Source organism: Drosophila biarmipes, chromosome X (genome assembly GCF_025231255.1).
Source record: "Drosophila biarmipes strain raj3 chromosome X, RU_DBia_V1.1, whole genome shotgun sequence".
Lineage (NCBI taxonomy): Eukaryota > Metazoa > Arthropoda > Insecta > Diptera > Drosophilidae > Drosophila > Drosophila biarmipes.
The window spans coordinates 17,418,050-17,445,551 of NC_066611.1; the positions used below are offsets into that span (position 1 = coordinate 17,418,050).

At 49.0% G+C, this 27,502-nt stretch overlaps 7 protein-coding genes across 8 annotated transcripts; 4 read left to right on the plus strand and 3 right to left on the minus strand.

The window, feature by feature from the left end:
* Positions 1–2,924: 2,924 nt before the first annotated feature.
* On the plus strand, positions 2,925–8,622 carry LOC108021958 (uncharacterized protein CG3556). Its single transcript, XM_017090788.3, has 6 exons — positions 2,925–3,279; positions 4,363–5,792; positions 5,876–6,071; positions 6,145–6,222; positions 6,291–6,373; positions 6,627–8,622. Exons 2-6 carry the CDS (start codon positions 4,376–4,378, stop codon positions 6,686–6,688), a joined length of 1,836 nt encoding a protein of 611 aa, XP_016946277.1. The 5' UTR covers positions 2,925–3,279; positions 4,363–4,375; the 3' UTR covers positions 6,689–8,622.
* A 689-nt stretch (positions 8,623–9,311) lies between these two features.
* Positions 9,312–13,595, minus strand: LOC108021957 (AP-3 complex subunit beta-2). The gene is made up of 4 exons (XM_017090787.3): positions 12,635–13,595; positions 11,742–12,573; positions 10,462–11,673; positions 9,312–10,409 (listed from the first exon to the last, which is right to left on the minus strand). The coding sequence occupies exons 1-4, from the start codon at positions 13,274–13,276 to the stop codon at positions 9,622–9,624; spliced, it is 3,474 nt and encodes a 1,157-aa protein (XP_016946276.1). The 5' UTR covers positions 13,277–13,595; the 3' UTR covers positions 9,312–9,621.
* Positions 13,596–13,951: 356 nt separating this feature from the next.
* On the plus strand, positions 13,952–15,737 carry LOC108021982 (transmembrane emp24 domain-containing protein 2). The gene is made up of 3 exons (XM_017090823.3): positions 13,952–14,271; positions 14,341–14,675; positions 15,183–15,737. Exons 1-3 carry the CDS (start codon positions 14,130–14,132, stop codon positions 15,330–15,332), a joined length of 627 nt encoding a protein of 208 aa, XP_016946312.1. The 5' UTR covers positions 13,952–14,129; the 3' UTR covers positions 15,333–15,737.
* Positions 15,738–16,129: 392 nt separating this feature from the next.
* On the plus strand, positions 16,130–19,472 carry LOC108021965 (uncharacterized). Of its 2 annotated transcripts, XM_017090801.3 has the most exons (4): positions 16,130–16,449; positions 16,508–16,652; positions 17,914–18,902; positions 18,959–19,472. In XM_017090801.3, the coding sequence occupies exons 1-4, from the start codon at positions 16,207–16,209 to the stop codon at positions 19,127–19,129; spliced, it is 1,548 nt and encodes a 515-aa protein (XP_016946290.1). In that variant the 5' UTR covers positions 16,130–16,206; the 3' UTR covers positions 19,130–19,472. The 2 variants fall into 2 exon arrangements, with proteins under 2 accessions (XP_016946290.1, XP_050741756.1); XM_050885799.1 differs by lacking the exons at positions 16,130–16,449; positions 16,508–16,652 and adding an exon at positions 17,751–17,798 and having other exon boundaries at positions 17,856–18,902.
* A 297-nt stretch (positions 19,473–19,769) lies between these two features.
* LOC108021966 (uncharacterized protein DDB_G0271670) lies at positions 19,770–23,658 on the minus strand. The gene is made up of 2 exons (XM_017090802.3): positions 22,340–23,658; positions 19,770–21,662 (listed from the first exon to the last, which is right to left on the minus strand). The coding sequence occupies exons 1-2, from the start codon at positions 23,314–23,316 to the stop codon at positions 21,392–21,394; spliced, it is 1,248 nt and encodes a 415-aa protein (XP_016946291.1). The 5' UTR covers positions 23,317–23,658; the 3' UTR covers positions 19,770–21,391.
* A 629-nt stretch (positions 23,659–24,287) lies between these two features.
* On the plus strand, positions 24,288–25,856 carry LOC108021974 (haloacid dehalogenase-like hydrolase domain-containing protein 3). Its single transcript, XM_017090815.3, has one exon. It carries the CDS (start codon positions 24,293–24,295, stop codon positions 25,031–25,033), a length of 741 nt encoding a protein of 246 aa, XP_016946304.1. The 5' UTR covers positions 24,288–24,292; the 3' UTR covers positions 25,034–25,856.
* On the minus strand, positions 25,163–27,424 carry LOC108021973 (uncharacterized). The gene has a single exon (XM_017090814.3). The coding sequence runs from the start codon at positions 27,315–27,317 to the stop codon at positions 25,920–25,922; it is 1,398 nt and encodes a 465-aa protein (XP_016946303.1). The 5' UTR covers positions 27,318–27,424; the 3' UTR covers positions 25,163–25,919.
* Positions 27,425–27,502: the final 78 nt, after the last annotated feature.

Here is a 27,502-nt window from a genome sequence, read left to right on the forward strand (position 1 = left end):
GATTTTAGCAAAATAAACTACTTTTCTCGCGGTTTTTCGAACGCAGTTTTTCCAAATCAGGGCGTACAGCAAAAACACCGACTGTTTTGGAAAGCTTGCTTAATTTGCTATCGATCTGCATCATTTTTGGGAGAATTTATTTTTTGACCCATTTTTGCATTTTTTTTAGGGCTCCCATCATGATTTTTAGGATTTCAGATTTTGGCAAAAAATACTCCTTTTTTCGCGGTTTTTCGAACGCAGTTTTTCCAAATCACGGCGTACAGCAAAAAGACCGACTCTTTTGAAAAGCTTGCTTAATTTGCTATCGATCTGCATCATTTTTGGGAGAATCTATTTTTTGACCCATTTTTCCATTTTTTTCAGGGGTCCCATCATGATTTTTTGGATTTCAGATTTTGGCAAAAAATACTCCTTTTTTCGTGGTTTTTCAAACGTAGTTCTACCAAATCACGGCGTACAGCAAAAAGACCGACTGTTTTGGAAAGCTTGCTTAATTTGCTATCGATCTGCATCATTTTTGGGAGAATCTATTTTTTGACCCATTTTTCCATTTTTTTCAGGGGTCCCATCATGATTTTTTGGATTTCAGATTTTGGCAAAAAATACTCCTTTTTTCGTGGTTTTTCAAACGCAGTTTTTCCAAATCACGGCGTACAGCAAAAAGACCGACTGTTTTGGAAAGCTTGCTTAATTTGCTCTTGATCTGCATCATTTTTGGGAGAATCTATTTTTTGACCCATTTTTCCATTTTTTTCAGGGGTCCCATCATGATTTTTTGGATTTCAGATTTTGGCAAAAAATACTCCTTTTTTCGTGGTTTTTCAAACGCAGTTTTTCCAAATCACGGCGCACAGAAAAAAGACCGACTCTTTTGAAAAGCTTGCTTAATTTGCTATCGATCTGCATCATTTCTGGGAGAATCTATTTTTTGACCCATTTTTCCATTTTTTTCAGGGGTCCCATCATGATTTTTTGGATTTCAGATTTTAGCAAAATAAACTACTTTTCTCGCGGTTTTTCGAACGCAGTTTTTCCAAATCAGGGCGTACAGCTAAAACACCGACTGTTTTGGAAAGCTTGCTTAATTTGCTATCGATCTGCATCATTTTTGGGAGAATTTATTTTTTGACCCATTTTTGCATTTTTTTTAGGGCTCCCATCATGATTTTTAGGATTTCAGATTTTGGCAAAAAATACTCCTTTTTTCGCGGTTTTTCGAACGCAGTTTTTCCAAATCAGGGCGTACAGCAAAAAGACCGACTGTTTCGGAAAGCTTGCTTAATTTGCTATCGATCTGCATCATTTTTGGGAGAATTTATTTTTTGACCCATTTTTGCATTTTTTTTAGGGCTCCCATCATGATTTTTAGGATTTCAGATTTTGGCAAAAAATACTCCTTTTTTCGCGGTTTTTCGAACGCAGTTTTTCCAAATCACGGCGTACAGCAAAAAGACCGACTCTTTTGAAAAGCTTGCTTAATTTGCTATCGATCTGCATCATTTTTGGGAGAATCTATTTTTGACCCATTTTTGCATTTTTTTCAGGGGTCCCATCATGAGTTTTTGGATTTCAGATTTCAGCAAAAAAAACTCCTTTTTTCGCGGTTTTTCGAACGCAGTTTTTCCAAATCAGGGCGTACAGCAAAAAGACCGACTGTTTTGGAAAGCTTGCTTAATTTGCTATCGATCTGCATCATTTTTGGGAGAATCTATTTTTTGACCCATTTTTCCTTTTTTTTCAGGGGTCTCATCATGATTTTTTGGATTTCAGATTTTAGCAAAAAAAACTACTTTTCTCGCGGTTTTTCGAACGCAGTTTTTCCAAATCAGGGCGCACAGCAAAAAGACCGACTGTTTTGGAAAGCTTGCTTAATTTGCTATCGATCTGCATCATTTTTGGGGGAATCTATTTTTTGACCCATTTTTCCTTTTTTTTCAGAGGTCTCATCATGATTTTTTGGATTTCAGATTTTAGCAAAAAAAACTACTTTTCTCGCGGTTTTTCGAACGCAGTTTTTCCAAATCAGGGCGCACAGCAAAAAGACCGACTGTTTTGGAAAGCTTACTTAATTTGCTATCGATCTGCATCATTTTTGGGAGAATCTATTTTTTGACCCATTTTTGCATTTTTTTCAGGGGTCCCATCATGATTTTTTGGATTTCAGATTTTGGCAAAAAATACTCCTTTTTTTGTGGTTTTTCAAACGCAGTTCTTCCAAATCACTGCGTACAGCAAAAAGAACGACTGTTTTGGAAAGCTTGCTTAATTTGCTATCGATCTGCATCATTTTTGGGAGAATCTATTTTTTGACCCATTTTTGCATTTTTTTCAGGGGTCCCATCATGATTTTTTGGATTTCAGATTTTGGCAAAAAATACTCCTTTTTTCGTGGTTTTTCAAACGCAGTTTTTCCAAATCACGGCGTACAGCAAAAAGACCGACTGTTTTGGAAAGCTTGCTTAATTTGCTATCGATCTGCATCATTTTTGGGAGAATCTATTTTTTGACCCATTTTTCCATTTTTTTCAGGGGTCCCATCATGATTTTTTGGATTTCAGATTTTGGCAAGAAAAACTCCTTTTTCTTAAACAAGGTGTGACACACCTCGATCTTACGAATATTTCATAGCAGGCCTAAATGAGCATATGCAAAATGAACTAATTTTTGGCGCGCCAATTCAAATGGGGCCCGCGTAACGACCCTGTCTTTCCCTCATAGCCGCAAGCTGCGCCACCTGCCGGTACGCAGCACAGCCTCCTGGCTAGCCGAGTTGCGAACCACTCAGACGGCAGCCCAGGGCTGCAGCGCGATACTCGTCGGCTATCGGCTCCGTATCCTGGATTCAAACGCCGATAGGTGGCTGCCGTACGCTTTGGTATTTCGTTGACCGAGGACTTGCGTCCTTTTTTAGGCTATTTAAGGACAGGGAAGGCTGGCAGCCCAGTGACAAACGGTCTGAGAAAACATTGAAAATCAAAAAATCGCAGTTAGCCCAGGCGAAAACGCGAAAATCGTGAAAATCCACCGCCCCGCGCCGCGCCCGCACAGTGGCAGAATTGCGAAATTAAACAACGAAAAAGCGCAAGTCCCTGCAGATAACTAGGGGGAAAGGACAGGGAGGAAGGTCCAGGCAAAGTCGGACCACGGACTGCTCGGAAATCGAAGCGTATATACATCGAAGAGCGCATAAGAGGGCTGCATATAGCCCGATCCCGGGACTCGATTTGCCCTTCATCCTCGGCGGCTCGTCCTCTGCTGTCGTCGCATTATTATTATGTAAGCTCCCTCGGAGTGTGTGCTGTGTTGTTGTCGCAAGGAACTCTGTATTGTCAAAGGCAATTGAACGGCCGCAGCTGCCGCACACCACGCCCCCGCACCCAACCCACCGCCCACCGCCACCCACCTTCCATCCCCCGCACGAACACAAGCGCACACGCAGGACACGAAGGACCTTTGTCTAAAAAAAGCCAAGTTGTTGCTGTTGCACTTATTTGATTTGATGACTAAGTGTAGTGTGCCTTTTTTTCGCTTTTTTTCGTCTTCCAAAGGACGACCAGGCGATATCGATCGCCAGGTCGCCAATTATCGATAGGTCGCATGACGTGCCTGGCTGCGAAATTCAGTTCAAGGCAACGCCTCGGGTCCGTGTCTCCGTCTCCGTCCCCATATCCGCCTTGTGCTCATCCTTCGCCCACCTTGCGCCCACCGCCCAGCGCCCCTAGCCACAGCTATTCAGACGGCGCAACTATTATTGCATTGGCCCAGCGATAACTTGGACACGCTTCATCGATTATTTCGATAATACCAATTACTGGCTCTGGCCTGGGAATTGAGTAGTAAATCGCTTTCGCAGTTTAGGGAATGAGTTGTGATTACAACTGGAATAAAATAATTATTCCCACTCCATTGCTTCTGTTTAATCAATTTTCGAGGCCAGAACTAAGTGATTACAATGCAAATCAATTGAATTACCTCACTATATTCAACAATTTAGTAACTGACAACTGACCAAAGCCATATAATATTTAAAAATAAGTTAAGAAATGCCTAAAAAGTTATTTATAACAAAAAAAACAAACAACATACATAAAAAAATGTTAATAACAAAGAAAGGGCCCTAACAATGTTCCAATACTATTAACATTTCCGTGATAAATAATAAATATTTTGTTACATTTTAGTAAAATTAAATTAGTCACGTTCTAAACTAAATAATTGGCCTATAATACATATACTTTTAATCAATGTGATGGGTTCAAATCCCACCGCTGTCTAAGCCATTTTATGAAAACTATTTTATTAACACTGACCCCTCAGATAATTCTCATTCTCACCCCGCATTCCTCGTGCTCCTTTCAGAATCCTCTCCAGGATGCTGTCCCTGTCCTCGCCGCCGTGGCTGCTGCTGCTCGTCCTGCTCTTCCTTGCAAGTGGCTCGGCAACAGTGGTCTCCCTGGCGGAGAACGCGACACTGGCGACGTTACCCTCCTCCTCGCCGATCTCCGTGAGCTTCAGCACCAGCTCCTCGCTGGCGGCGCCCGTGTCCCACGAGCTGGAGAACCAGACAGCCAGCAGCGGCGGCAGCCCCAACTCAAACAACGAAGCCAGCGATGAGCAGACTGGCAGTGCCAGCAGCAACACCAGCAGTCACAGCAGCAACATCAGCTTGCCCAGCAGCAACATCAACGCCGGCAGCAGCAGCAGCGGCAGCAACAGCAACTTGAACAGCAGCAACACTAGCAACTCCAGCAGCAGCGCCAGCTCAGTGGCCACCTTGAGCCCAACGACAGCGGCCAATGCTGGCGGGGACCAGCAGGAGGCTCTGGTCCTGGCCACGCCCACGGCCCTGAACGGCAGCAGCACGCCCCCGGAGCACCAGACCATTGGCCAGGCCCCGCCCACCAAGGGGGAGCAGGAGGCGATCCTGCGTGCCCTCGACTGGCTGAAGGAGAAGCGGGCCTCCGACTACGGCTGGGGCAACGACACCCATGTGGTCATTCTGGCCAAGGAGCTGTCGGGCGGGCGAGACCCCAACGACAGCGTGGACGGCCACGTCCAGGTCATCCAGGAGCTGGAGGACACGCTGTCCGTCAAGGAAATGGAGATCGAGATACTGGCCATGCTGGACCGCCATCACACGCTGCCCAAGCCCCTGGACCTGGACAAGCTGGCCAGATATGTGCTCGCGCTGGGCTCCCTGTGCAAGGATCCCAAGCACTTTCATGGCCACGACCTGGTGGCCACACTGCAGCACCACGAGCCGGCCCAGGACATCGAATTCGCCTTGACCACCCTCTCGGCCTGCAGCTCGGCGGCCCATGTGCGGAAGCGCCAGATCCGGCGACTCCTGGACATCGCCAGCGGGGTGACGGATCAGAGTGTGGACGCCATTGCCATGGTGATCCTGGCGCTGCGGTGCATCGTCACCGATCACCGCCATCGCCACTTGCAGCATTTTGTGCGCCGCCCGGCCCGGGGACTGGCCTCTCTGCAGGATCAGCGCGGCAGCTTCGGCTCGCTGAGGAGCACGGCGCTGGCCATGCAGGCGCTGCAGGATCTGGAGTACGACCCGGCTGGCCACTGGAACCGCACGGCCGCCTCGCGCTACATCCTCAGTCGCCAGCGGGCGGACGGCGGCTGGAGCGAGGAGCCGCTGCAGGATGGCCAGGAGCCCGACATCGGAGTGGGCCTCACCGCGGACATCATCCTGGCCCTGGGCTGGAAGGGATTGGGAGCGGTGCGCGCGCTGCAGTGCGACCATGTGATACGCGAAAGCAGCGATCCCACGGGTGAGTCTGGGCCCTTAACCTATGATTCAGATTTGGGTCACCAAAGAATTTCACATTTTTTATCTCTCTTTCCGCCCGCACAGAGAACGGCGAGCCCAAGCTGGCGGTGCCCTTCGGGCTGAGTTCCTCCGCCGAGGAGTCGGATGCCAAGAACATCTCCTACACGTACACTCTGTGGGTGGGCTCCAATGTGACCGAGGCCTTCTCCCTGTCCCTCGTCTCGCCCAAGAACACCAGCTTCTTCAAGGCCATGACCCAGGCGGCCGAAATGGATCCCAGGTAAGTGGCTCTGTACCATAGGAATACTTCTTTGAGGACTTGATCACTTCCACTCCCACCTATTCCCCTCCAGATTTATTTTCGAGGCGCGGGAATGGCCCAATGGTCACTATGTGCACACTCTGTATGGCAAGAAGGAGGAGCCCCGAGGGTGAGTTTCGACCAGAGTTGGTGTTCTATATGAAAATACTAATGGTACTTATGTGACAAATTGACCAGGTATCACTACTGGCTGCTTTATCGATTGCCAGAGCTGCCCGATCCCAATAATACGCCCGGGAATCAGCTTATTGCGCCTGTTGGTAAGTTTTCGAATTGGGTTCAATAGCACAGTCGAACTTCTCTATCTCAAGAAAAAACTGGTTAAGAAAAGGGAAAAAATTTAAATTAACAATGAAGGAGTCTAAAAGTAGGCTACAATTTTCTTTCACGCGAAAGACACTGACTAGAGATCAAGCATCAAAATGGGAGGTTGCAAAACGTCCCATTCAGAGAAGTTCGACTGAAGAAATCCTTGCCCAAGCAGGTGATAATTCGTGATGGGAACCCTTGCAGGTGTGGACGAGCTAATGGTCGAGGATGGGGAGCACTATCTGTATTGGTACAAGAAGCTCTAAGCACGCGGCCTTAGACGGAGCTGCAGTTTAACCCACTAAGCAAAGTCGATAAACACCCGGTGCTATTGGACTATATCTATTCTATATATATGGCCATAGTCACGTCTCACACACACACAACACACACGCAACAAGCGAACAGGCACACGCACTCGCACAGGAATAGCTGTACGACCTCGAGCACAGGTATTCCTGTCCAGGTGCACTGCTCCCTCTATATATATTGCATATATAACTGCATAGTAATGGCGTAATCAAAAAAAAAAAAAGAAAAACCTAAAAAATAAGACACCCGGACAAGAGTACACGGGAATCACAGAAGAGAGTGAAAGATCGGTGAAAAGGAGGAACTGCGGAGGCCCAGATTTCTAACGGATAACTAGGATACAACACCCTTAATAGTTAATTGCTCTAGACCTCACAACTGATCTCGATTCGGAGCACCTCAGGCTAATACTTATGCATAACGATAACGTAAACGATAACTAATAACTATGACAGGCCGATAAAACCGATAAAAACCAAAGAGGAGGGAGAGCGTGATGAAAACAAAAGTAACGACTTAATGCACTAACAACAGGCATCGAACGGTTAGCCGTGACTAACGGTAGCAATCCGTCCGTTTTAGGCCCTCTCAATGCTTCGCTTCGCAGCTATCGATGCTAATCGGTTCTCGGTTATCGGAGGCTAATCGGGCGAATCGATCGTTTTGCGATAGGCGATAACTATTTCGTTGCTCGTTTAAAACACCCAAAAAAAAACAGAAAAACCCAATGCTTTATATGTTATTGAAATAAAAGAGTAGGGAAGGAGGGATCTGAAGGATCTGTGGGATCTCGAGGATCTGCAGGATCTGAGCGATCTGAAGGTAGACAAAACGGAGGTGGCGCAGAAAGAGGCCATCGAGCTAGTCCAAGCGAAGCATGTTATACCAAACACCGTACGTAACAATAAGTGATTGAAAATCATCCTTAGACATACACACATACCGCATAAATCGATATATACATCTTGCATATACATTAAAGAACTAGTTTTATATGAAGTTAAGTGAACGAAGGCCGTGGCATATTATATAACGCGTATACAGGACAGCGAGGCGGAGGAGAGAACGATACTACCCCAGGACACCACATATTCAAGCGCTCCACCCTAAGCCTGTCGAGACTACTCACTCCCCATTACTACGAGCATGTACCCGGGCCATACTACCTAACATACTACACACGCTATATCTATCCCCTAGCCGCCTACTCGTCATATAGCACCCTAAGATCTACTCATCGTCGCCCGCACCCACCCACACTTCTTCACTTGTCACGCGGACCCTTCAAGCCGCTGATCCTAAAGCCTAGCCTAACCGAAAACTACAACTACTATAGCTACTACTTGAGATCTTAAGTGCAGCAGCGAATCCAAAACTAAACTAAACATTACTAACCTAGCGATCTAACTAACTCGTTTATATTGTAAGCATGAAATTGAGCTTTTTAATTGTGCAGACCCCAAGTTAGAACACGAAACCAACTACAACTAACCACTAACCACCAACAAGCACACCAACACCGACACCTAGAACACAGATGGATTTGGAGAGAGCAGCGTAGGATTTGAGGAATGAGCTGTGTGCGTTCCATAGCCCAGTGAGTGCCCTTCTTTGATTTCGGGTCCCCGACATTCGAGCCACAACGGCAGGCAGTTATGTGCTCCACCTTTCGATTCCACTCCAGAAAACTTGAAAAATTTCATTTTCGAAAAAACCGAAAATCCTAACCTCAAATCATCGAAATTGAAGAGTGCATTGTTTTTTGCAGAATCTGAAATTTTACAAGTTGCATTTTGATCTTGCTATTGCTGACTTCTTAGATTCTGTTTGGTGAGTGGAGAAAGCAACAAGAACAAGCGTGAATAAACATAAAAATAATTGAAAACCACTCGAAAAAGACTCTTTTCAAAGGAAGTCAACCAGGTAAGCTTTTATTTCAGCTTGCGACGCGGAGATTCGGCTTGGTTTTTCGCAGGCAGATTAACATTTTGGTTTTTATTATTATTACGTACTCTCTTCTCGTTTTCCAGAGTTTGCGCTGTATATTGTATGAATATAATGTATAATATATAGATTCGATATTCGTTTGTCTTTGCTACGATTTGAAGAAGGCCGCATAGAGCACGAAGGCAACAGATTTACAACACCAAACACTTTACAAACACGATTCGGTTACTCATGCACACATTACACACACGTCTAGCTAATAGGATGGACTGGAGGATTGGATTTGGGTTGGCCACAATGCGACTCGTTCCATCTGGAATTTGTGGTTGCAGTTTGTATATAGGAATATTAAAAGCGATAGAGTCATGATTCACGTACAATAGGGCGGGGCGCAAAGCAGTCCGTGCGTTTACAAGTTCATTTGGGAAACTGGGCCAATCTCTGGCTGAGTTCGTCCATTTAAAAGGGAAATGGCGAACCTTGCAGGCGAAACATATGTGGCAGCAAGTACTTGAGGGGAATTTGCGAAAGTGAATAACAATAGATATAGATTTGTGGCATTTGAAGTGTGTTCTTCCACCACTTTACAGGTTTTTAACAATTTCAGGAGAATAATTTAATACAATAGTGTGGCTTTTCATTTCGCAAACTCTCGGAAAGCATTTATCTATGAACTCGAATTGACATCAGGCGGCGTAAGTCCCAGATTGACACATTGCACATTGAATTGAACTCTAACAGATATTGCGGGAGTGTCTGTGGACATAGGACATTCCAGAGATTGCGTTCGCCCCGCCCTTTACAGTATATAGCTAAATACGAATGCTTAGGTTTACGTAGTGAGGCGGCCTGCTTTGTTCTCAGTTGAGTAGCCCTGCTCCCGGGGCACTCCCTCCTCGCCCTCGCCCGATGCTGTCTCGCTCCTTTTCGTGTCCGCCGCTCACATGGCGAAGCTGAGCTGCAGCGCGTTGCGCAGCTCGTTGAGCACCATGGACCCGATGACCATCTTCTCGCAGTTCACCAGCAGCGTGAGGGCCTCCTCCGTCTGCCAGTGGAGGGTGAGCAGCACGAGGCTCTTGGAGCTCAGGGTTTGGCCGGCGAAGCAGTGCAGCTGGCCGCTGGAAGAGCTGTGCGTGTGCGCCACATTGATGCACTCGAAAACCTTCTGGCGCAGAGCGGCCACATCGATCAGATCCCGCCGCAGGCCGCGCAGCTCGCACTGGTGCTCGTTCATGCCGCGCAACTTGGCCCGCTCCTCGCGGTGACAGCTCTCGCCGATCTGGACGGACCTCACCAGCTCGCCCACCGGCGGCTTCAGCTGCAGCCGTGAGCTGCCCGCACTGGAGATCAGCTCCAGATCCACGGCGTGCGTGGAGTCATTGAAATCCACGCCCAGCACTCCGCTGGCTGTTTGCTGCGGCTGCAGAATGGTCACCGGCGCAAACTCATTCAACTGCATGCCCGCCGGCAAAGTGGTTTGGCCCAAGCGAATGGCCGTAATCTCTTTTTCGCCCCGGTTCTGGAACTGCAGCTCAATGGAGCACATGCTCGAGGAGTAGAGGTGCGGCGAGCGGGTGAAGCGGTAGGCCAACTGCAGCCCGTGGCCGCTGACCTTGTTCAGCAGCTCCTTGTGCTTGAACTCGATGTGCGAGGGACCCACCAGCTCCACCCGGTTGCGCGCATGCTGCGGCTGCAGTGGCGCCGCCTGCCCCGCCATCAGTGGAGTGCCTGCCAAGAAATCATTAGAATAGCTGCATCGCAGAGAAAGGCATTCAGTTACCAGGCGTTAGGAATCCTCCCAGAGAGGGCGTCATCACAGGACCTATGGGCGGAATGTCATCCAGATCGAGCAGCAGATCCAGATTGCTCTTGGACGCCGGCTGCTCAGGTTTCTTCTCCTGCTTCCCTTTCACCTTCTCCGGCTTCGCTTCCGGCTCCTTCACATCCACTTCGTTGTCGCTGCCGGAATCGCTATCATCACTACTGCTGCCGCTGTAGGCCGACGAGTCCTCGCTGTCCGAGGTGCCCGAGGAGCCAGCCGCATTGTTATTATTGTTCGTTGTTGCTTGCGCAGTGGTTGCCTCCGCCACCTTAGTGCCGCCAGCATCGATGAGCTGCTCCTTCTTCGCGGAAACCTTTGCGGGCTGCGGCGGCTGCTTCTTCTGCTCCTCCTCCTCGTCGCTGCTCCCGCTGCCATCGCTGTCGGATTCGCTGTCGCTGGTGCCACTGCCACTGCTGCTCCCCGACTCCGAGTACGCCGAAGACTTGTCCTCCGATTCGGAGAGGAAGCCCTTCTCGCCAGCCGCACTCTTCTCCTTGCCGCCGGCCGCACTGGAAGTGCCCTTGGAGCGCCCCGAAGGCGAGTCCTCTCCGGGCAGCTTGTCCTGCATGAAACCGGGTATATTGCGCACCGACGAGTCCGGCGGAATAGCCGGAAAGGCGGGCAGCTCCTTGTAGCCAGCCGCTGGCATGTTCAGATAGTGAGACAATGAACCCAATTGGAAGTTGTTGCCATCCCGGTACTTGCTCTCCGGCACCGGGGCCGGTTTGCTGGCCAGGAACACTTGGCGGGCGTGCTGGCTGAGCACCGAACTCGTTCCGCTGGCCGGGAAGATGATCTGTCGCAGGAAGCGGGCGCGATCGCGGACATCGTAGTTGGGATCGTAGCGGGCCAGCGTGAACACGTACTGGCACAGCAGCGACGTCTGCTCCGGATTGGTCAGATAGAGCTTAACGCCCAGGTTCAGGACCTGCAGCTTGACCACATCCTGCTCGTCCACAAACGACTTGGCCATCTTGCGCAGCACATCCGGGGCAATCAGCGGCACCTTCTCGTTGTACTCGCCTATGAGCCAGATGATGGCCGCCCTGGCTGCCGGCACATTTATGTAGTCAATCAGCTTGGCCATCTGGGTGATGATCTCAAAGTGCTCGGCGGCTTTCGTCTGGAGCAGACGCTTGATCACCACCACGCTCTCGGCCACCACGTGCTCTGAAACAGATAGAAAACAGATTAGTTGGGGGCTCTACATGAAACCCTTTGAGCGAAGCCAAACCCACCGTCATGGTTGGACAGCAGATGGACCAGGCCACTCAAACAGGTCTCGGTGACCTCCTTGATGCTGGATGCACATCGTCCAATGGCCTGGATAGTGGCAGCCACGAAGGATCTGTCGCTGCTGGAGATGTAGGTCTGGAACTCGCGAAGGATGAGCGAAATACTGCCCGCCGAAGCCAAGTTGGTGAGAATATCCAGCTTCAGGAGCTTCAGGTGCGTGGGATCGCTGGTGCGCACGAAGAAGGACTTGAGGTGCGGCTCAAAGATGGCCTTCCGCTTGGTGGACATGGAGGCAATGCAATTGAGGACCACACTCTGCACCTCCTTGTGGGAGCGCAGCAGTCGTATTAGCGCCTTGGCAATCAGTTGCACCTCGTTCTTGGGTGCCACATGGTGATAGAGCTGCGCCACTGCCATCACCACCGAGGCATTGCGCGATTGGAGCAGCGGTTTCGTCTGCCTCAGCAACAGGCGATGGTCCACATCGATGTGGTAGCTGTTGCTCGGCGAACTAGGTGTCCGGCTACCGTTTCCTCCGCCATTGTTGTTATTGTTGGTAGTACGCGACTTGTTCTTCTCCTCGTCGCTGTCATCGTCATCGCTGTGCGAGGAGGAGTGCGAGGATTCGTCGTAGAAACGCTCGTTCACGGGCGTCTCGCCCAGACCATCGTTGACCAGGTCATCGTCATCCGCATTGGGGTCCACGAACTGGGTGCGTGCGTAGCGGGTCAGCATGTTGATGATGATCACCTGACCCCACTCATCCACGTCGACGAGCAGGTTGCACAGCTTGCGGTAGTTCTTGTGGATCAAATCCACGCGTTCCGGGCAGACCTACGATTACAGATTCTTAGTACACAGAGGATTAGGGACATTATTTTGGCCGCAGACCCACCTCATCGAAGGCCATCACTGCTGATCCCACCACCAGCGTGGTGCGATCCGACAGCAGCTTCTCTATGACCATGACCAGCTCGTCCTTCTGGTCCGCGTCCAGGGAATACAGCTTGGGGATGGCGTGGGCCGCCGTCTTCCGCACATAGGGGCTCAGGTCGGCGGCACTGTCCCGGATGGCCAGCATTACGATGGGCACGATCATGCTGACCCTTATGGAGGACAGCACGCGCAGGGCCGAGGCGCGTATCAGTTGATTGGGGTCCTTGAGGGCCCGCTGAAACGTGGAGATGGAGAGCAGGGCCAGGTCCTGCTGCTCCTCGGCATACCTCACCAGATAGACGTAGACCAGCTTCTTGACCTCGATGTTCTTGGACACCACATTCTTGACGACGGCCGGGAACAGGTCACTGGCATCGCGTCCGCGGGCAATCATCCCGATGATCCTCTTCATGGCCTCCAGCTTGAGGCCGTCCTTGTTGCTGTCCAGCATCTGCTTCAGGTCATCGTGCTTGCGTCCATCGGACTGGAAGAACGCTGCTCCGCTGGCAGGATCCGCTCCGAATTCCACGTCCAATCCCATCTGGGGTCGCTCCACATACGTGGACATGGCGAACGGATTGCTGGCCGTGTTCTGCTGCATTCTGGCGAGGATTAGCCTGGATTCGGATGACCACTTGACCTTTTCCTTGGCTTTCTTTCTCTTCCTTCTCGCTTTTTTGTGTGGGAGTTGGCAGTTTTTTCCGCTGGGCAAAAGCCTCGGCCGTGAAACCTTCGGTCTGGTGGCCTCCCCTGTGTGTGCTACTTCGAGTCCCCGAGAGGAACGGCCTGGTCAGCTGCTCGTCCTGCCACGCAGCTTGCGAATTTCTCAAGGGAAAACTATTATTTGTGGCGAAAATTCGGCCAATTTTTGCATTTTATTTTAGCTTCTTTTCCAGTGTTGGGCAACTAGCGACGGGTGAGCCTACCAAAATATACCGACTTTCACAAAATACCAAAGTGCTGGAGTCGGTATTAGATGCCAATTGGATTACTTACAGGGTTAGGTACGTTGGGTACATTAAATAATTAATTTTTATTTCAGTTAGATGAATAAAGGAAAGAGTATTTTACCAAGAAAATTTCTCTAACTGAAAGGGTGAAAGTTTCCCTGGCATTCTACTAGCGAAGTAGCTTTTTTACATTGTCATTATCGAAAAGGTATACAATATAAATACGCCAAATTTTAAATTAATTCGAGAATAACGGTTATTACAGTGTTTTGGCCGTTTTTGAGGGAAATTAATAACTGGCAGAAAGGGTACATAGGCCATAGATTAATTTCGGCGGTATTCCAGCGAAACTGGTGGCAACGCCGCACCGACCGCTGTGTGATTCAGGTCGGCATTTGGGCAGCGCGACCATCTGGCAGCACTCGATCGCTACAACTCGACAACTACGTGGCTGCTGCGCGTTTGGAAGTGACTAAAAACAGGCCCAAAGTACCCAGAACAACGATGGAAGGTGCGCTTGCCAAGGTGCTGCTCCTCGCGGGCAGCCTGCTGATCCTGTGCCACACCAGCCACGCCTTCATCGTCAGCGTGGACGCCCACAACGAGGAGTGCTTCTTCGAGAACGTCGAAGGCGGCACCAAGTTCGGTGAGTGGATACGCGGATCTGTGGTCTTGTGCGGGGGATTTCACTGATAAAACGATGACACCCTTGCAGGCGTCACCTTCGAGGTGATCGACGGCGGCTTCCTGGACGTGGACATCAAGATCAGCGGCCCCGAGAACCATGTGATGCACGAGAGCGAGAAGGAGTCCTCCGGCAAGTACACCTTCGTGGCCCCCGCCAAGGGCATCTACACCGTGTGCTTCAACAACGAGCGCAGCAGCATGACGCCCAAGCTGGTCATGTTCTCCATCGACGTGGGCGAGGCCCCGCAGCGCGCCCCCGGCGCTCCCGGCGAGGAGGAGGTGGGCCACACCAAGCTGGAGGACATGATCCGCGAGCTCTCCGGCACGCTGACCAGCGTCAAGCACGAGCAGGAGTACATGCATGTGAGTGGGAAAGCGTGTCTCTCGCCGGCGGTTGCCACATAACCAGGCAGGGTTTTCTCTGGGCAAGATGTCCGCTCTCTGAATCACCTGCCAGTTGCCACATAAGCTGGCTTAAAGGATCTAGTAACGTCTTATTGAGCACCTAGGCCAGTTCCACTCCATTGTGGTGTACACCAGTCAGGCATATTGTTAGGGAACTGATAAATAGTTGAGTCATCCTTGTCTTTCCCCAGATAATGAGCTGAATTTGTCAAGTTCCATTTCATTATATCCAAAAACCAATCATTGTTTATATAGAAAGGATAACTCCTTCATGTAGGTTGTCCAAGGAAGGGACACCACTAGTTTCTGGACTTACAATAGTAACAATATGTCGAGGGGAGCTAGGATGTTTGAGCCATAAATTGACTAGGCATGGGATTCCACACCATTCATAGCTAGGTCTATAATCGCAATGTATTTACCTTGCCATTCCTTGCTAATCCCCCCGTCTGTCCACTCTTCCAGGTGCGCGACAAGATCCATCGCTCGGTGAACGAGAGCACCAACTCGCGGGTCGTGCTGTGGTCCACCTTCGAGGCCCTGGTGCTGGTCCTCATGACCGTGGGCCAGGTCTACTACCTGAAGCGCTTCTTCGAGGTCAAGCGCGTCGTGTAATGCCGACCAGGAAGCCAGGATGAAGAGCGGCACACTCAGCTGGGGGGAAATGTGTGCGCGATGTGTTGCAGTCTCAGATTTAATTTAAACGAATAACATCCTTTTGTAATTTAAATAAAATACCTTGTAAAAAGTAACTAGTGGCTGAGAATATCTTCAACTGTCTTGCTTTAGTTTCGAGAACATTTTTAAAGAGAGATAAAAAGGATCCTATCAAAAAAAACACCAAGCAAAACTAATATTTGTTTTCAAAAGACCAAAAATAAAAATAAAATTTTAAATGTTGGCAAGACGGAAAATGTTCTCAGACACACATACAATGGGGGAGATGCCAGTTTGTGTATGTTTCAATTAAATATAAAAAATAAATGTAAATTAACATGAACCGTGGCCACGTAAAAAACACTTAATAACCGAGTATTTTTAATTTTTGGGATATAAATGGAAGTTTGTTTGGGGGAAATGACGGATGGTTATATTTTATTGGATCTAGGATATGGAAAACTTGAACTTTTAAAAGAGATACAAGTATTTTATTTTCCTTTTTTAAAATTCCTTTTCTTTTTTAAATGTAAAATGATGATTTTTAAGTATATTATGGGGTGATATATTTTTCAAGAAAACGAAGATATAGTTGCTATAACGAAATCGAGGGCTTAAACTGGTTCTGAGTATAAAAAAAGTTAAATAAAAATAATAGATAAAGTAATTAAAAATCAGAGATAAGGAGGCTTTTCTTAAAGTGCACTATTATAACAGGAAAGATAAGAACCTTATAAATTCTCGTGAAAAGGCCAGTGGAGAAGGCGTATAAAATGGCGCAGAAGCTCGCTTTGCAGCACTGACCGCTATTACACATACATACTTCTTATCAATGCAGAAGTTCGGGGACCGAGGACTTCTCCTGAGGAGTTCAGTCGTCCGCCTGCTTTCCATGAGTGCCATAATGGGCAATGTGTGTGGGCTCTCCGGCGCCCTGTGGCCTGGGCCCAAGGCCCAGCTCCCAGAGGGAGACTTCGGCCAGCGAATGCTGCAGCAATGTCGCCGTGTGGAAAAACCCAACGCTCCCGTGGATCTGGAGCACTTCAAGGCGTTATCGGAGAAGTTTCCAGCCAAGGTATGATCATTAGTGTCCTAAAACACCTTTGCTAATTCTGGATACACCACGATCCTAGTTTGGCATCGACACCTGCCGGGTGAAGGCGCAACCGGAGGATCGCAGCCGGAAAATCCGGGAGCAAATCGCCTCCGCCTATCCGGTGATTCATGAGAGGACTCTCCTGCTGTACATCAGTTTCCTGGAGCACAAGCTCAAGTTCGGTGGGTACAGCATTGTATTTCCTTAAATCAGTAATATCTAAAAGTCCATTTTGGGTCCCCAACTATATATACATAATAAATAACATATAAATACATACTAATTAACATATATATACATAATAAAATAATTTTAAGATAACATTTATAAACTTACAAAGCAGTCCCTAAATACCTTTTTAAAATTGGGTGTGTCCAAAATATTTTTAAACTTAAATAAGCATTATTATAAGAACGATAGGAAGCATTGCGCTTCTAAATCGAGTGACTTATAGTAATTAAACGAACTTTAGATGTGAAGTTTGGGGTCACCTTTCAAAAAATATTTGAAAATCTTCATAATTTTAATGCACATAATTAGAAAACTAAAAATTCAACTCTTGGAGGTAAGCTTTTTAAAAATCGGTATACAAATAGTAAAGTTATAGGCCTTAGAAAAACAGTTCGGGGTCACCTTTCAATAAAATATAAGAAATCCTTCAAAATTGGAAACTAAACTAAAAAATAAACGTATAGGGTAAGCTATTTAAAAATCGGTATAAAATTAGTAGTGTTATAGGCTTTATATACACAGTTCGGGGTCACCTTTCCACAAGATCTTAGAAACCTTGAATATTGAATCCAAATTATTAGAAAACTAAAAAATAAACTTTTAGAGATAAGCTATTTTAAAAACGGTATGCAAATACTATAGTTCTAGACTTTCAAACCCCAGTTTGGGGTCACCTTTTCAATAAAATATTTAAGACACTTAATAATTAAATGAAATAAAATAGTAGAGTTCGGGGTCTCCTTTGAATAAAATATTAGAAACCCTTGAAAATTGGAATGCAAATAATTAGAAAACTAAAAAATAAACGTATAGAGGTAAGCTATTTAAAAATCGGTATAAAATTTGTAGTGTTATAGGCTTTATACAGAAAGTTCGGGGTAACCTTATCACATTGTTATAAACCCTGAATATCTTAATGCAGATTATTATAAAATTAAAAATCAAACTCTTAGAGGTAAGTTGCTTTAAAATCGGCTTACAAATAGTAGAGTTATAGGCTTTATACTCTCAGTTGTAGGTCACCTTTTCCCGAGACATCAGAAACCTAGAATATTTAAATGCAGAATATTAGAAAACTAAAAATCAAACTTTTAGAGGTAAGCTATTTTAAAATCGGTATTAAAATAGTTGAGTTATAGGCTTTATACTTACAGTTTGGGGTCACCCTTCATCCTAACCTCAGCCCGGAACTAACCGCATCCAATTTTGCAGGCAGCAAGCAGGAGAAGAGCGTCTACAGGGACATGACAGTGGCGGACTTTGTGCAGCGTCTCCTGGCGAAGAGATGTGTCTTTTTCTTCGACGGCAGCGACTTCTACAAGACCATGGAGGGCCATACCGGACACGAGGGCTTCGAGCAGGTGGGCACGGCGGCGGAGAAGAGTCCCCTGACACTGACCTCGGTGCTCAGCTACGACGAGATCAAGCTGGCCGCCCTGCTCTACGTGTCCACCCACTCGGAGTTCATCAACAACGGACGCAGGTCGAATGCCGGCGAGGTGACCCAGGACAAGAGCACCATCGAGCGGGAGGGCGTGATCGTGGGCCTGATTGGGGCCCGGTTCGAGCGGCCCTATGTGATGGAGTACCAGGACATTATGATCACCCGGACGCAGAACACCCCGGCCAGGGGCTACGGCCTGTCCTCCAGTGAGACCGATACCCCAGCCACGGATTTGCGTCGCATTTGGCGGCAGTTCTACGAGGAGCCCCAGGACTTTGTTTTCGGTGAAACACCCAGGAATCGGGATCGTTTCGAGGAGGTCGCCGAGGGAGTTTTCGACCACCAGGTGATGCGCAAGCGCTACGCCATCAGCTTCGACACGCTGCTCCTGGAGGCCCAGGACAGAGCACTCAAGGCGGGCAAACCCGCCTACATCCATGTCGTGGGCATTGGCTTGGGCGTCTGGAAGGCCGCTACTCGCCAGGAGACCACCTTCTTCCAGGCCTTCGAGGAGCGCTTGCAGGCTCTGGGCGCACGTCTCAGCCACATTGGGGTGGTGCACTTCTCCTGGTTCCACACCCGTGGCTTCGGCGGCCTGTACGACGGAGCCGTGTTCCCCGTGGAGAAGCATCCGCAGGGCGGCATTCTCATCCGCAATTCGGCTCGAAATCCCGCCGACAAGCTGCAGGAAGACATGCTGCCCGTGGTGACCTACGCCTGGGATGGCAACGCCCTGCCCGGCAACGAGTTCTGGGCGGTAAGTGTACGATATGATATGGTAGCTTCCCATAAGTAATGCCTACTTTCCTGCAGAACTCCCTGACCGCCACTGGGGATCCGGCTGCAGCCTGCTCCACGCTGATTGCCGAGCTGCAGAATGCCCATATAAACAGGGACTACATGAGTGGGGCCAACCTGCACATCGCCTCCGTGGAGCACGGACTACTTCACGTGGGCGACTACGCCAGGAAAGTGATCGTCTGAACTAGCCTTTAAAGATGGTACTTTACATTATCCATGATACTCCCTACGCCTCATAAAGGGGGGCATTTTTATATGGCATTTGTAACTTTATGCACAAGAGAGCGGTGTCGAGAACCACTCAGCCCATAATCTCAGGGATCTAGGGCCTTTAGAACATATATATACCATTTTCTTAACGATTTATATACACTACACATCGAAATACTAAACAAACAAATATTATTATATATGTATATGGAACCTTTGGTAATAGATTTTGGAAAAACGTTTAAAAAATGCAACTTTAACTTGAAATATAAACTTTACAAAAAGCGGGCGGTATCGAATACCACCCAAACAATAATCTCAGGGACTGTTTTTTAAAATATGCCTCACTCGCCTTCCAGATAACTTAACATATGTATCATTACTGATAAACTCCTTAAAAAGGCATCGATGTTACTCACAGAAACATGATTAAGCCATGACGAAGCCGTGTTCTTCGACTTGATAGGCATGCGGTTGGTGTGGTCTCTGTTTTCCCGGCCATTGTGACTCGATGGGCTCTGGGGCAGCCCCCATGGGACAGCTGTGGAAACAGCCACCATGCTGCCGGGATGACTGGCGGCCCGCATTCTGGGCGAATAAGAAGCCGGCTGTGTGTGTTAACCATTACTGAGTTCGTTTATTGAAATTGAATAGAATTATTAGCTGTCAAATGACAGAAATGTGATATTATTGTAGTGTACTGTATAGATAGCAACAAGTGACACGAGATCCCCGCTCTCCGGCGGGGGTCAGGTCAAACAATGCAATTCCCGAGCCCCTGGTGTGTGTTGTGTGTGTGGCTTTGGCGTTCTCGCTAAGTGGTAAAAACGATCTCGTACTTAAGACACTCTGTTCCGCACAATATACTTCTGAAACAGCGTCGTATATCGAAAACAGTGATATAACATTCACAACAAGTTTATGCTCAAATATAATATTATTCTGTATCAACAATAGCGTTTATCTGTAACGTGCACACCCCACGGCTCTGCGTATGTACACTCCTCTCTCTATATATATAATATATACTCGGTATAACTAGATATAGTATAATTTCGTAGGTAATTAGTGCGAGAAACAGTACAATAAAATCGAAAAGTGAAGCACAACATGCTCCGTATATGATTTAGTTCAAGGTATATATGCAAGTAGGTAGGTATCGTTAACGCCTTTAGGTTTAGCTTTGTATTCTAGTTAATAATTAGGTATATACGATGGCAAACTGCATGAGGATCTGAGTGCATTCCGTAAAAAAAAGACCTGACAACCGCACAATCGAACTTTTGCCACTCAAGCGCCAGACTTAAGACTGACTACGTTCTCGCACAACAATTCGTTAACTAATCGCCTATGTTTGTTGCTTCAGCTCTCTCCCTCACTTTCGGCCAGGAATTCCACTTATTTGCGTTTTATTTACTTGACGTTTTGAGAAAAATATATTACTTCGCAGGCGGATCCCTGGAGAAAGTGAAGCTGATAGCCGAAACGCTTAGGTGTACACAACAACTTAGTTTGGAACATGGCTTAGGTACAGATTCGCTGGGCAAATCGAAACAAACACATAAATGTTTAAGGTAATAAAGAAAAAAAAATACATAGAAAAACATAAAATGCCTTAAAGCTTCTTATCGACAGTATTCTTTGTGAACTAATATCCCAGAACCCAGAGGTAAGTGTGAAGAATCCGAAGGTGACAGCGGTATGGGAGACGATGTGAGATCGTATTCCCATTTACAAATTCGTTAGATCGCCACCTTCACGATGTTTCGGGGTTCGTTGTGGTGGAGGGAGCAGGCAGGAGTAATGCCAATGCCAAGTGTGCAGCATACAGAAGCAGCTGTGTCGCTGTGGCCGGTTAATTAAACTCAATTGAGAACAGCTTTTTCGGAGCGCCTGGGCCAACAACTCGGCTTGAGTCACCCAAGTTCGACTGCACATACATGCGTGCATGTAATATGCTTCTCTGCCCTTCGGCGTTTCTTATATAACATATAACAGAGCGGCGATAACAAGAAATCCCTCGTCATGTCCGTTTATTGTACTGCGTGTGTTGCGTTGCGTGTACGTTGCACGTCATTCTTTGGTGGATGGGCGTATATTTTTATGGAGGCGCCAGCGCTTGTCCATCCGCCTCCGTTTTTTTCCGCTTTTGTTTTTTGTCCCGCAACCCGTAACCATGTCGGTCCACCCATATTTTCGTTTCTATTCTTCCGCCGCCTTTGTTCGCTCGCCTCCCTACTCATCGTAATCGCTGATGAGCAGGCCGCGCTTGCTGAATCCCAGCGATGAGACGGCGGACAGGTTGGGCGTCGTATCGATGCCCTCGAAGAGATCGCTGGTCACCGAGCTGTTCAGCGAGTTGAGGGTCACGTTGAAGGTCGACCTGCCGCCGGCCGTGTGGAAGCGCTCCTGGAGCTGCTGCTGCCGCTTCAGGCGGTCCAGTTCCTCGCGCAGCGCCTGGTTGCTCGCCCGCAGGCCGTCCGCCTCCCGCAGACAGTCACGCAGCCTGTGTCGGGGGGGAGAAAATCGAGAAGTTTGTTTAGATTCGCTGGTCATTGGAAGTGCGGGCTGTTTGTGTTAGGGGAAAACCGCAAGCGGAGATCAAGGAAACCTCAAGTTCCCGTCCTGATTCATGGGGATACTCGACAATCCAGCTCACTTTGCATGAGATAAGCGCGAAAAATAACCGCTGAAGGGTCTTTTTGCAAAGATAATACCCCTTTATCAGCACTTCGAGTGGGCATACCTACTGAAAGAGCGACAGAGATCAAGTGTCGGGCCTTTTCGTAACTCTATGCCCCAGTTATTTCTCAAATATTATGTAAACAAACTTTGTAGGTGACTTTCCAGAAAGACTGAATACCTCCCTCTTCTTTGAAGATCATTTGTAAAACATGAAAGGAGTTTAATTAGATCAGTTTTCTGTGATCCCTCATAAAACCTACGCAATCTCATCTAAATATCTAGATAACTTTCCATTTTCTTTCTATTTTGATGGGATAACTCCGTAGGATCATTGATAAATGCAGTTTAAAAATAAAACCAAAGAGTTAATCATATAACAACGCTGCCTTTATCGGCTATCTTGAGCTTACAGCTCAAACAGAAAGCTGAGATATAGAAAACTCCTACATTTCAAAAAAGCCCCTTTCGGTTTCCCCCTGGCACGAAGACCCCACTCACGTGTCAATCTCTCCCTGCATGCTCTTGATGTACTCGCACGCCTTGATCAGAATCTGCGACTTGGAGTCGTTGGGCGGCGTGCGTCCGCTGGCACTGCTGGGGTTCCCCTTCAGGTGGCTGCTGCTGGTCGTGCTGGCGCTGGTACTCGTGCTGCCGCTGGTGCTGGGACTCGTGCTGGCCTCGCTGAAGCTGGAGCTGGGGCTCAGGCTGGGCAGCATCTCCTTGAGCTTGAAGATCCAGCTGTTGATCTTGTCGCGTCGCCGGCGCTCCACTTCGTTGTGCGTGGCACGGCGCTTATCATCGCGCTTCTTGTAGGCCTCCAGTTTGCTGCTGGGCGTTTGGCCAGCCGCCTCCGACTGGGCACGGGCCTGGCCGTGGGAGCCATAGAGCACACTGGTGGCGGTGGTGTTCCCCGAGGGAGCAACAGCAGGATTCACAGATTGGGTTGTCACCACCAGGGGTTTCGAGGAGGGTGCTACTGGCGGACGACTCGGCTTTTCGCTCAGCGTGTCCAGCTCCAATTTGATGGCCGCCTTGGTCGGAGGCTCGCCCACCAAACTGGTCGTGTCCTTGACCAGATATATCTCACAGCCGGTGGGCAGCTGCAGATTGTTGGGCAGCAGCGAGTGGACATCCAGATCGGAGCCGGGCTCCTGCTTAATGGCATAGTACTCCTGCGAGTCATCCGAGTTCTCGTCGCCGCAAATGGTGAGGAATATCTGGGCACCCTGGCTGCCCATGAGGGCATTTCCCGTGGCGCTGGTGAGGATGAGGCTCTGATGACCGTTGGCAAACGAACTGCTGACCAGGGCCTCCGACAAATCGGCCGTGTGAGGACCGCTGATGATGTTGGTCATGAGGCTGTTGCCAGCAGGGGGATTGGGATTGCTGCTGGCTCCGGAGGAGGATGTGGTGGTAGTGGTGGTGGTGGTGGAACCGAGTTCCATTTCCAGACGTGGCCGCTTTCGCACATTCATCGTGGCATCGATGGGGATCCGTTCCGCCAGTAGCAATGGACCGCGGCCAGTGGCAATCCCAGCCAGAATCCGCGTCGCCCGGAATCACGTAACTCTGGATCTGCCCGGGATCTCCTCCTCTGTGCGCTCCGATCTCTCGCGGGATGGTATCTCGGACACGGATGGTGTATACCCCTCGATCTGGACGCTCTGCGGTGTTACTAACTCCCGACTGCCACGAGGATCTGCTTTGGAATCGAGCGCTGCGGCGGATCTTGGTGTGTTCGTGTTCGCACGGCCATTTAACAATACAATTTGTTGATTTTTTTAACAAATTATTTTCGTTTGGTTCAGTGTGCCCGTCGGCGGGCAGCGGATAAATACCGACAAATACACACGGCAGGTTCAGCAAAGCTTTGGAATACCAGATTTGGTATTTTTCCCAAAAAATAGAAATAATTCTTTAAGTATTAAACTCTCATTTAAAGTTTGGGAATCAAAATAGAGTTCATTCCAACCAATTAATTAGATTGTTAAATGAAAATGTTTATAAAAGTATGGCCGCTTCGAGGTAAATTTGTGCTTATTTTACCTCAAAAGTTTCACATACATATGTTAAGGAACAATTAAAATATTGAACCAACCTTTGTTTTTTCATTTCCAATATTTATATAAAATATACGACAGTTTTTACCCGAAAACATGCCTTTAAATTTTCATGACATCTTGGTACAAAATGTAGTTAATATATGTTTATAATTATTAACAAAAGGCTTTTCTAAATGTAAATTTACAATAGCTTAAGGGTAATATCAGGGTTTGTTTGACTATTAAAAGAGATCAATAAGTAATATCAAAAAAAGATAAATATAGATGTATTACAATTTATCTTAAACGCCAAAATAATAAAGGGTGTTCGTTTTCAATTCTCAAAAAATACCAAATGCGTATACGTAATAACCAGTATTACGTATACGCCACACTGGCGGCGGCCAAAATGTCGTTGACTTTGCAATTGGTTGCGAATTTGAAACGCTTTCGCCTGGTGACCTTCGACGTGACGGACACGCTGCTCCGCCTGGAGGATCCCCTGCGGCAGTACCATCGCACGGCGGAGGAGTTCGGGATCACCGGCGTGGATCGCCGCCGGCTGGAGCAGTGCTTCCGCCAGCAATTCAAGGCGATGAGCAGCGAGCATCCGAACTTCGGCCGCTTCTCGCCGGGATTGAACTGGCAGCAGTGGTGGCTCCAGCTGGTGACCCGCACCTTTGGCTGCGTGGACCAGGGCCTGGCGCCCGACAAGCTGGAGAAGATTGGCCACCGGCTAATAGACATCTTTCGCACCAGCGCCGGCTGGCATCAGGTCGATGGCGCCCAGGAGCTGGTGCAGTGCGTCCGCAACACCGGCCACTGTGTGGGCGTCATCTCCAACTTCGATCCCTCGCTGCCAAAAGTCCTCGACGCCATGGGCTTTGCCGACAAGTTCGATTTCATCCTGACTTCCTACGAGGCCGGGGTCATGAAGCCCGATCCGGGCATCTTTGAGATCCCCCTGAAGAGATTTCAGATCCCAGCGCACCAGGCCCTGCACATCGGCAACAAGCTGGACCTCGACTACGAGGGGGCTCGCAACTGCGGCTGGAGCGGACTGCTGGTGAACGGCGGTTGCAGCCAGCACTCCTTCGCCAGCTTGTCCCACCTGCTGGAGGCCCTGAAGACCCAACCGATCCAATGGTGATCGACCAAAGAACCTCGGCTCACGAACACACTGTGCTTCAACTCGCCAGCTCGCCCCGACTCCTGGAGGCCCTGCCAACCCAACCGATCCCCTGGTGATCCACCAAAGAAACTCGACTCACGAACACACTGTTCTTCGATTAGCTCACGGCTGTAGTTACTTTGTAGACTTCTTTAAGATTAGGAAACAGAACGGGGTGTAAGACTAGTGTTAAATACAAATACGCGTTGGCCTAGGCGCCATACTATGTTCTCTTTGGGACATTCGAGGGAGGCTCTGGACGCATTCGAACACAGTAAAATTGCCATGATATCTATACTAGATGAACCTAAAAATAACTGAGAGTGCACATAGAGTCCTTGTCTTAGTTGATTACAAGCAAAATCCAAGGAGCTCGGCACTTCTCCGAACACTTAAACTTAATTCTTATCGAATGTGTCAAAACTCAAACATATCTCAATTGCTTTCCCTAGTTTAACTTAACTGCAATGCCTGAATGTGTTTAAAGTCTAAGAAATGTAATTGTGATCAGCCGCAGTGGCAATACATATTTTTGAAGCTTAACGAATGTTTTAAGAGTACTCCTACATAAAACTGTGAGCCCAACAAATGGCCTGGGAAACTCCTTTGCCTACCTATTGGCCCACTGTGGAGGCGTGCGGCGAAAACCTCTGCTCGAACGTCCCCGCTTACATGGCTAGTACGATTAAGCTATTCCTGATGACTCTTCCGGTATCTCGGTTAATATATACACACGACACTCGCACACAGACCTAAATACTAACTGAACAGATGAAGAGTAAAAGCTAGTTTGTGACCCGAAGTGTTTGGTTGCTTTGTGGGGGGGAATGTGCCGGTCCATCTGGTGGTGACCACTGCTCTACCACTATGTGGCCTTGGTGGCCTTGGCGGGCATTTGGGCCTTGGCCGCCTTCAGCTGCTCCAGGTTGAACTGCTTCCGGATCTCGGTGGACACCTGCCGGATGACCGCGTCCGTGTTGGCCTTGAGGTCCCGCTCCAGCACGTCGATGTCCACGTCCTTGCTCTCCAGCCGCATCTGCATGTCCGAGTAGAAGTCGCAGAAGAGCACGGGCTCGTCGGAGCCATTCGGGGTCCGCGTGCTGCAGTACTGACCCCTCCGATGGAGGTCATCGTTGTTGGTCTTGGCGTCCAGGCCGAGCAGGCGGCGCGCGCCCAACGGCAGCTGCTGCTGGATCAGTCGCTCGTGGTTCTGAGAGATGTGGTGCTTCAGCTTCTTGAACTCCTTCACCTCGTTCTTCATGTACTTCACGTAGCTATACATCTTGGAGGTCTTCTTGGTGAGATTCTCCAGGCAGCTGATGAAGTTTCGGACCTGCTGAGTGCGCGGCAGTGTGCTGGGATCCAGGCGCTCGGCCTCGTCGAAGTGCTGCAGGGATCGGTTGAAGTCGTGCTTCATGGCCAGCGCCGAGGCCAGCACCACATGGTTCTCGGCCACATGTGGGGCATGCTCCACGGCAGCGCTGAGTATGAGGTCGGCATCGGCCAGCCGGCCCATGCGGAAGAGTATGGTGCCCAGACTCAGCAGCGGTATGTCCTTGAATATCGGCGGGGCCAGCAGGGCAGCCAGTCTGGCGCAGGGCAAGGCCTCCCGGGCGTTGCCGCGCATCCGCCAGTAGTAGGAGCTCAGGGTGTGGAACTTCCACGACGACGGATGGTGCTGCAGTCCGTCCACGGCGAATCGCCGGGTCAGCTCCACCGTGGCCATGCCCACATTGGTGTCGTGCTCGCGCTCCAGGAAGGCGGCGGCCAGCACGTCGGGCTGGAAGCTTTCCAGGTGATCGTAGGTGGCCGGGCCCACGCTCAAGCGATGGTAGTCACTGCAAACCGGCTCCATTCCCATGGCGGAGGCACTCTTCTGGATGTGCAGCTGCCGCTGGTCCGGCAGATTGATCCGCTTCAGCTGCTCCGGCGTGATCTTCAGGTACGACATGCGCTTCTCCAGCATGTAGTAGTCCATGGCGCACTTGGCCTGCTCCGCCAGATCCTCCCCGAAGCGCATCGAGAATCGCAGGTGCTCCACAATCTGCTCCCGCTTGCGCAGCAGATCCAGGTACGACCTCTCCACGTACTCGCTGTACCTGATCTGCTCGAGGAACGCGGCCAGGTTCTTGGGCTCCCGCATGTGGAAGGGCGAGTCCAGCTTGGGCACGATCTGCTCCTCGCGCAGCACCCAGTGGTTGCAGGCCAGCAGCAGGTGGCAGGCGCCCAGCAGCACGGCCAATGCCAGCGGGCACGGGCGCATCTTGGCGGAGCGGAGGATCAGGACGAGGAGATGCACTCCGGATGCGGCAATCCAAATCCAAAAAACTCGGTTTGTTTAAAAAAAAAAACAAACTCGCCGGCGTGTGACCAGAGCGGGCACTCACTAAAGGCCAAGGTCACACTGAGGTGCTGCAATACCGTTTGGTATTTTGGTATATTTTGAGC

Excerpts from the sequence above, each read along its gene's own strand:
- LOC108021958 (XM_017090788.3), top strand. The coding sequence starts at position 4,376 with ATGCTGTCCCTGTCCTCGCCGCCGTGGCTGCTGCTGCTCGTCCTGCTC. Across the intron at positions 5,793-5,875 it reads CGAAAGCAGCGATCCCACGG|AGAACGGCGAGCCCAAGCTG; the intron begins GTGAGTCTGGGC and ends CCGCCCGCACAG. Across the intron at positions 6,374-6,626 it reads TCAGCTTATTGCGCCTGTTG|GTGTGGACGAGCTAATGGTC; the intron begins GTAAGTTTTCGA and ends GAACCCTTGCAG.
- LOC108021957 (XM_017090787.3), bottom strand. The coding sequence starts at position 13,276 with ATGCAGCAGAACACGGCCAGCAATCCGTTCGCCATGTCCACGTATGTG. Across the intron at positions 11,674-11,741 it reads TCTGCTGTCCAACCATGACG|AGCACGTGGTGGCCGAGAGC; the intron begins GTGGGTTTGGCT and ends TATCTGTTTCAG. Across the intron at positions 10,410-10,461 it reads GGGAGGATTCCTAACGCCTG|GCACTCCACTGATGGCGGGG; the intron begins GTAACTGAATGC and ends ATTTCTTGGCAG.
- LOC108021982 (XM_017090823.3), top strand. The coding sequence starts at position 14,130 with ATGGAAGGTGCGCTTGCCAAGGTGCTGCTCCTCGCGGGCAGCCTGCTG. Across the intron at positions 14,272-14,340 it reads CGAAGGCGGCACCAAGTTCG|GCGTCACCTTCGAGGTGATC; the intron begins GTGAGTGGATAC and ends ACACCCTTGCAG. Across the intron at positions 14,676-15,182 it reads ACGAGCAGGAGTACATGCAT|GTGCGCGACAAGATCCATCG; the intron begins GTGAGTGGGAAA and ends CCACTCTTCCAG.
- LOC108021965 (XM_017090801.3), top strand. The coding sequence starts at position 16,207 with ATGCAGAAGTTCGGGGACCGAGGACTTCTCCTGAGGAGTTCAGTCGTC. Across the intron at positions 16,450-16,507 it reads CGGAGAAGTTTCCAGCCAAG|TTTGGCATCGACACCTGCCG; the intron begins GTATGATCATTA and ends CCACGATCCTAG. Across the intron at positions 16,653-17,913 it reads GGAGCACAAGCTCAAGTTCG|GCAGCAAGCAGGAGAAGAGC; the intron begins GTGGGTACAGCA and ends CCAATTTTGCAG.
- LOC108021966 (XM_017090802.3), bottom strand. The coding sequence starts at position 23,316 with ATGAATGTGCGAAAGCGGCCACGTCTGGAAATGGAACTCGGTTCCACC. Across the intron at positions 21,663-22,339 it reads ATGCAGGGAGAGATTGACAC|GCTGCGTGACTGTCTGCGGG; the intron begins GTGAGTGGGGTC and ends CCCCCGACACAG.
- LOC108021974 (XM_017090815.3), top strand. The coding sequence starts at position 24,293 with ATGTCGTTGACTTTGCAATTGGTTGCGAATTTGAAACGCTTTCGCCTG.
- LOC108021973 (XM_017090814.3), bottom strand. The coding sequence starts at position 27,317 with ATGCGCCCGTGCCCGCTGGCATTGGCCGTGCTGCTGGGCGCCTGCCAC.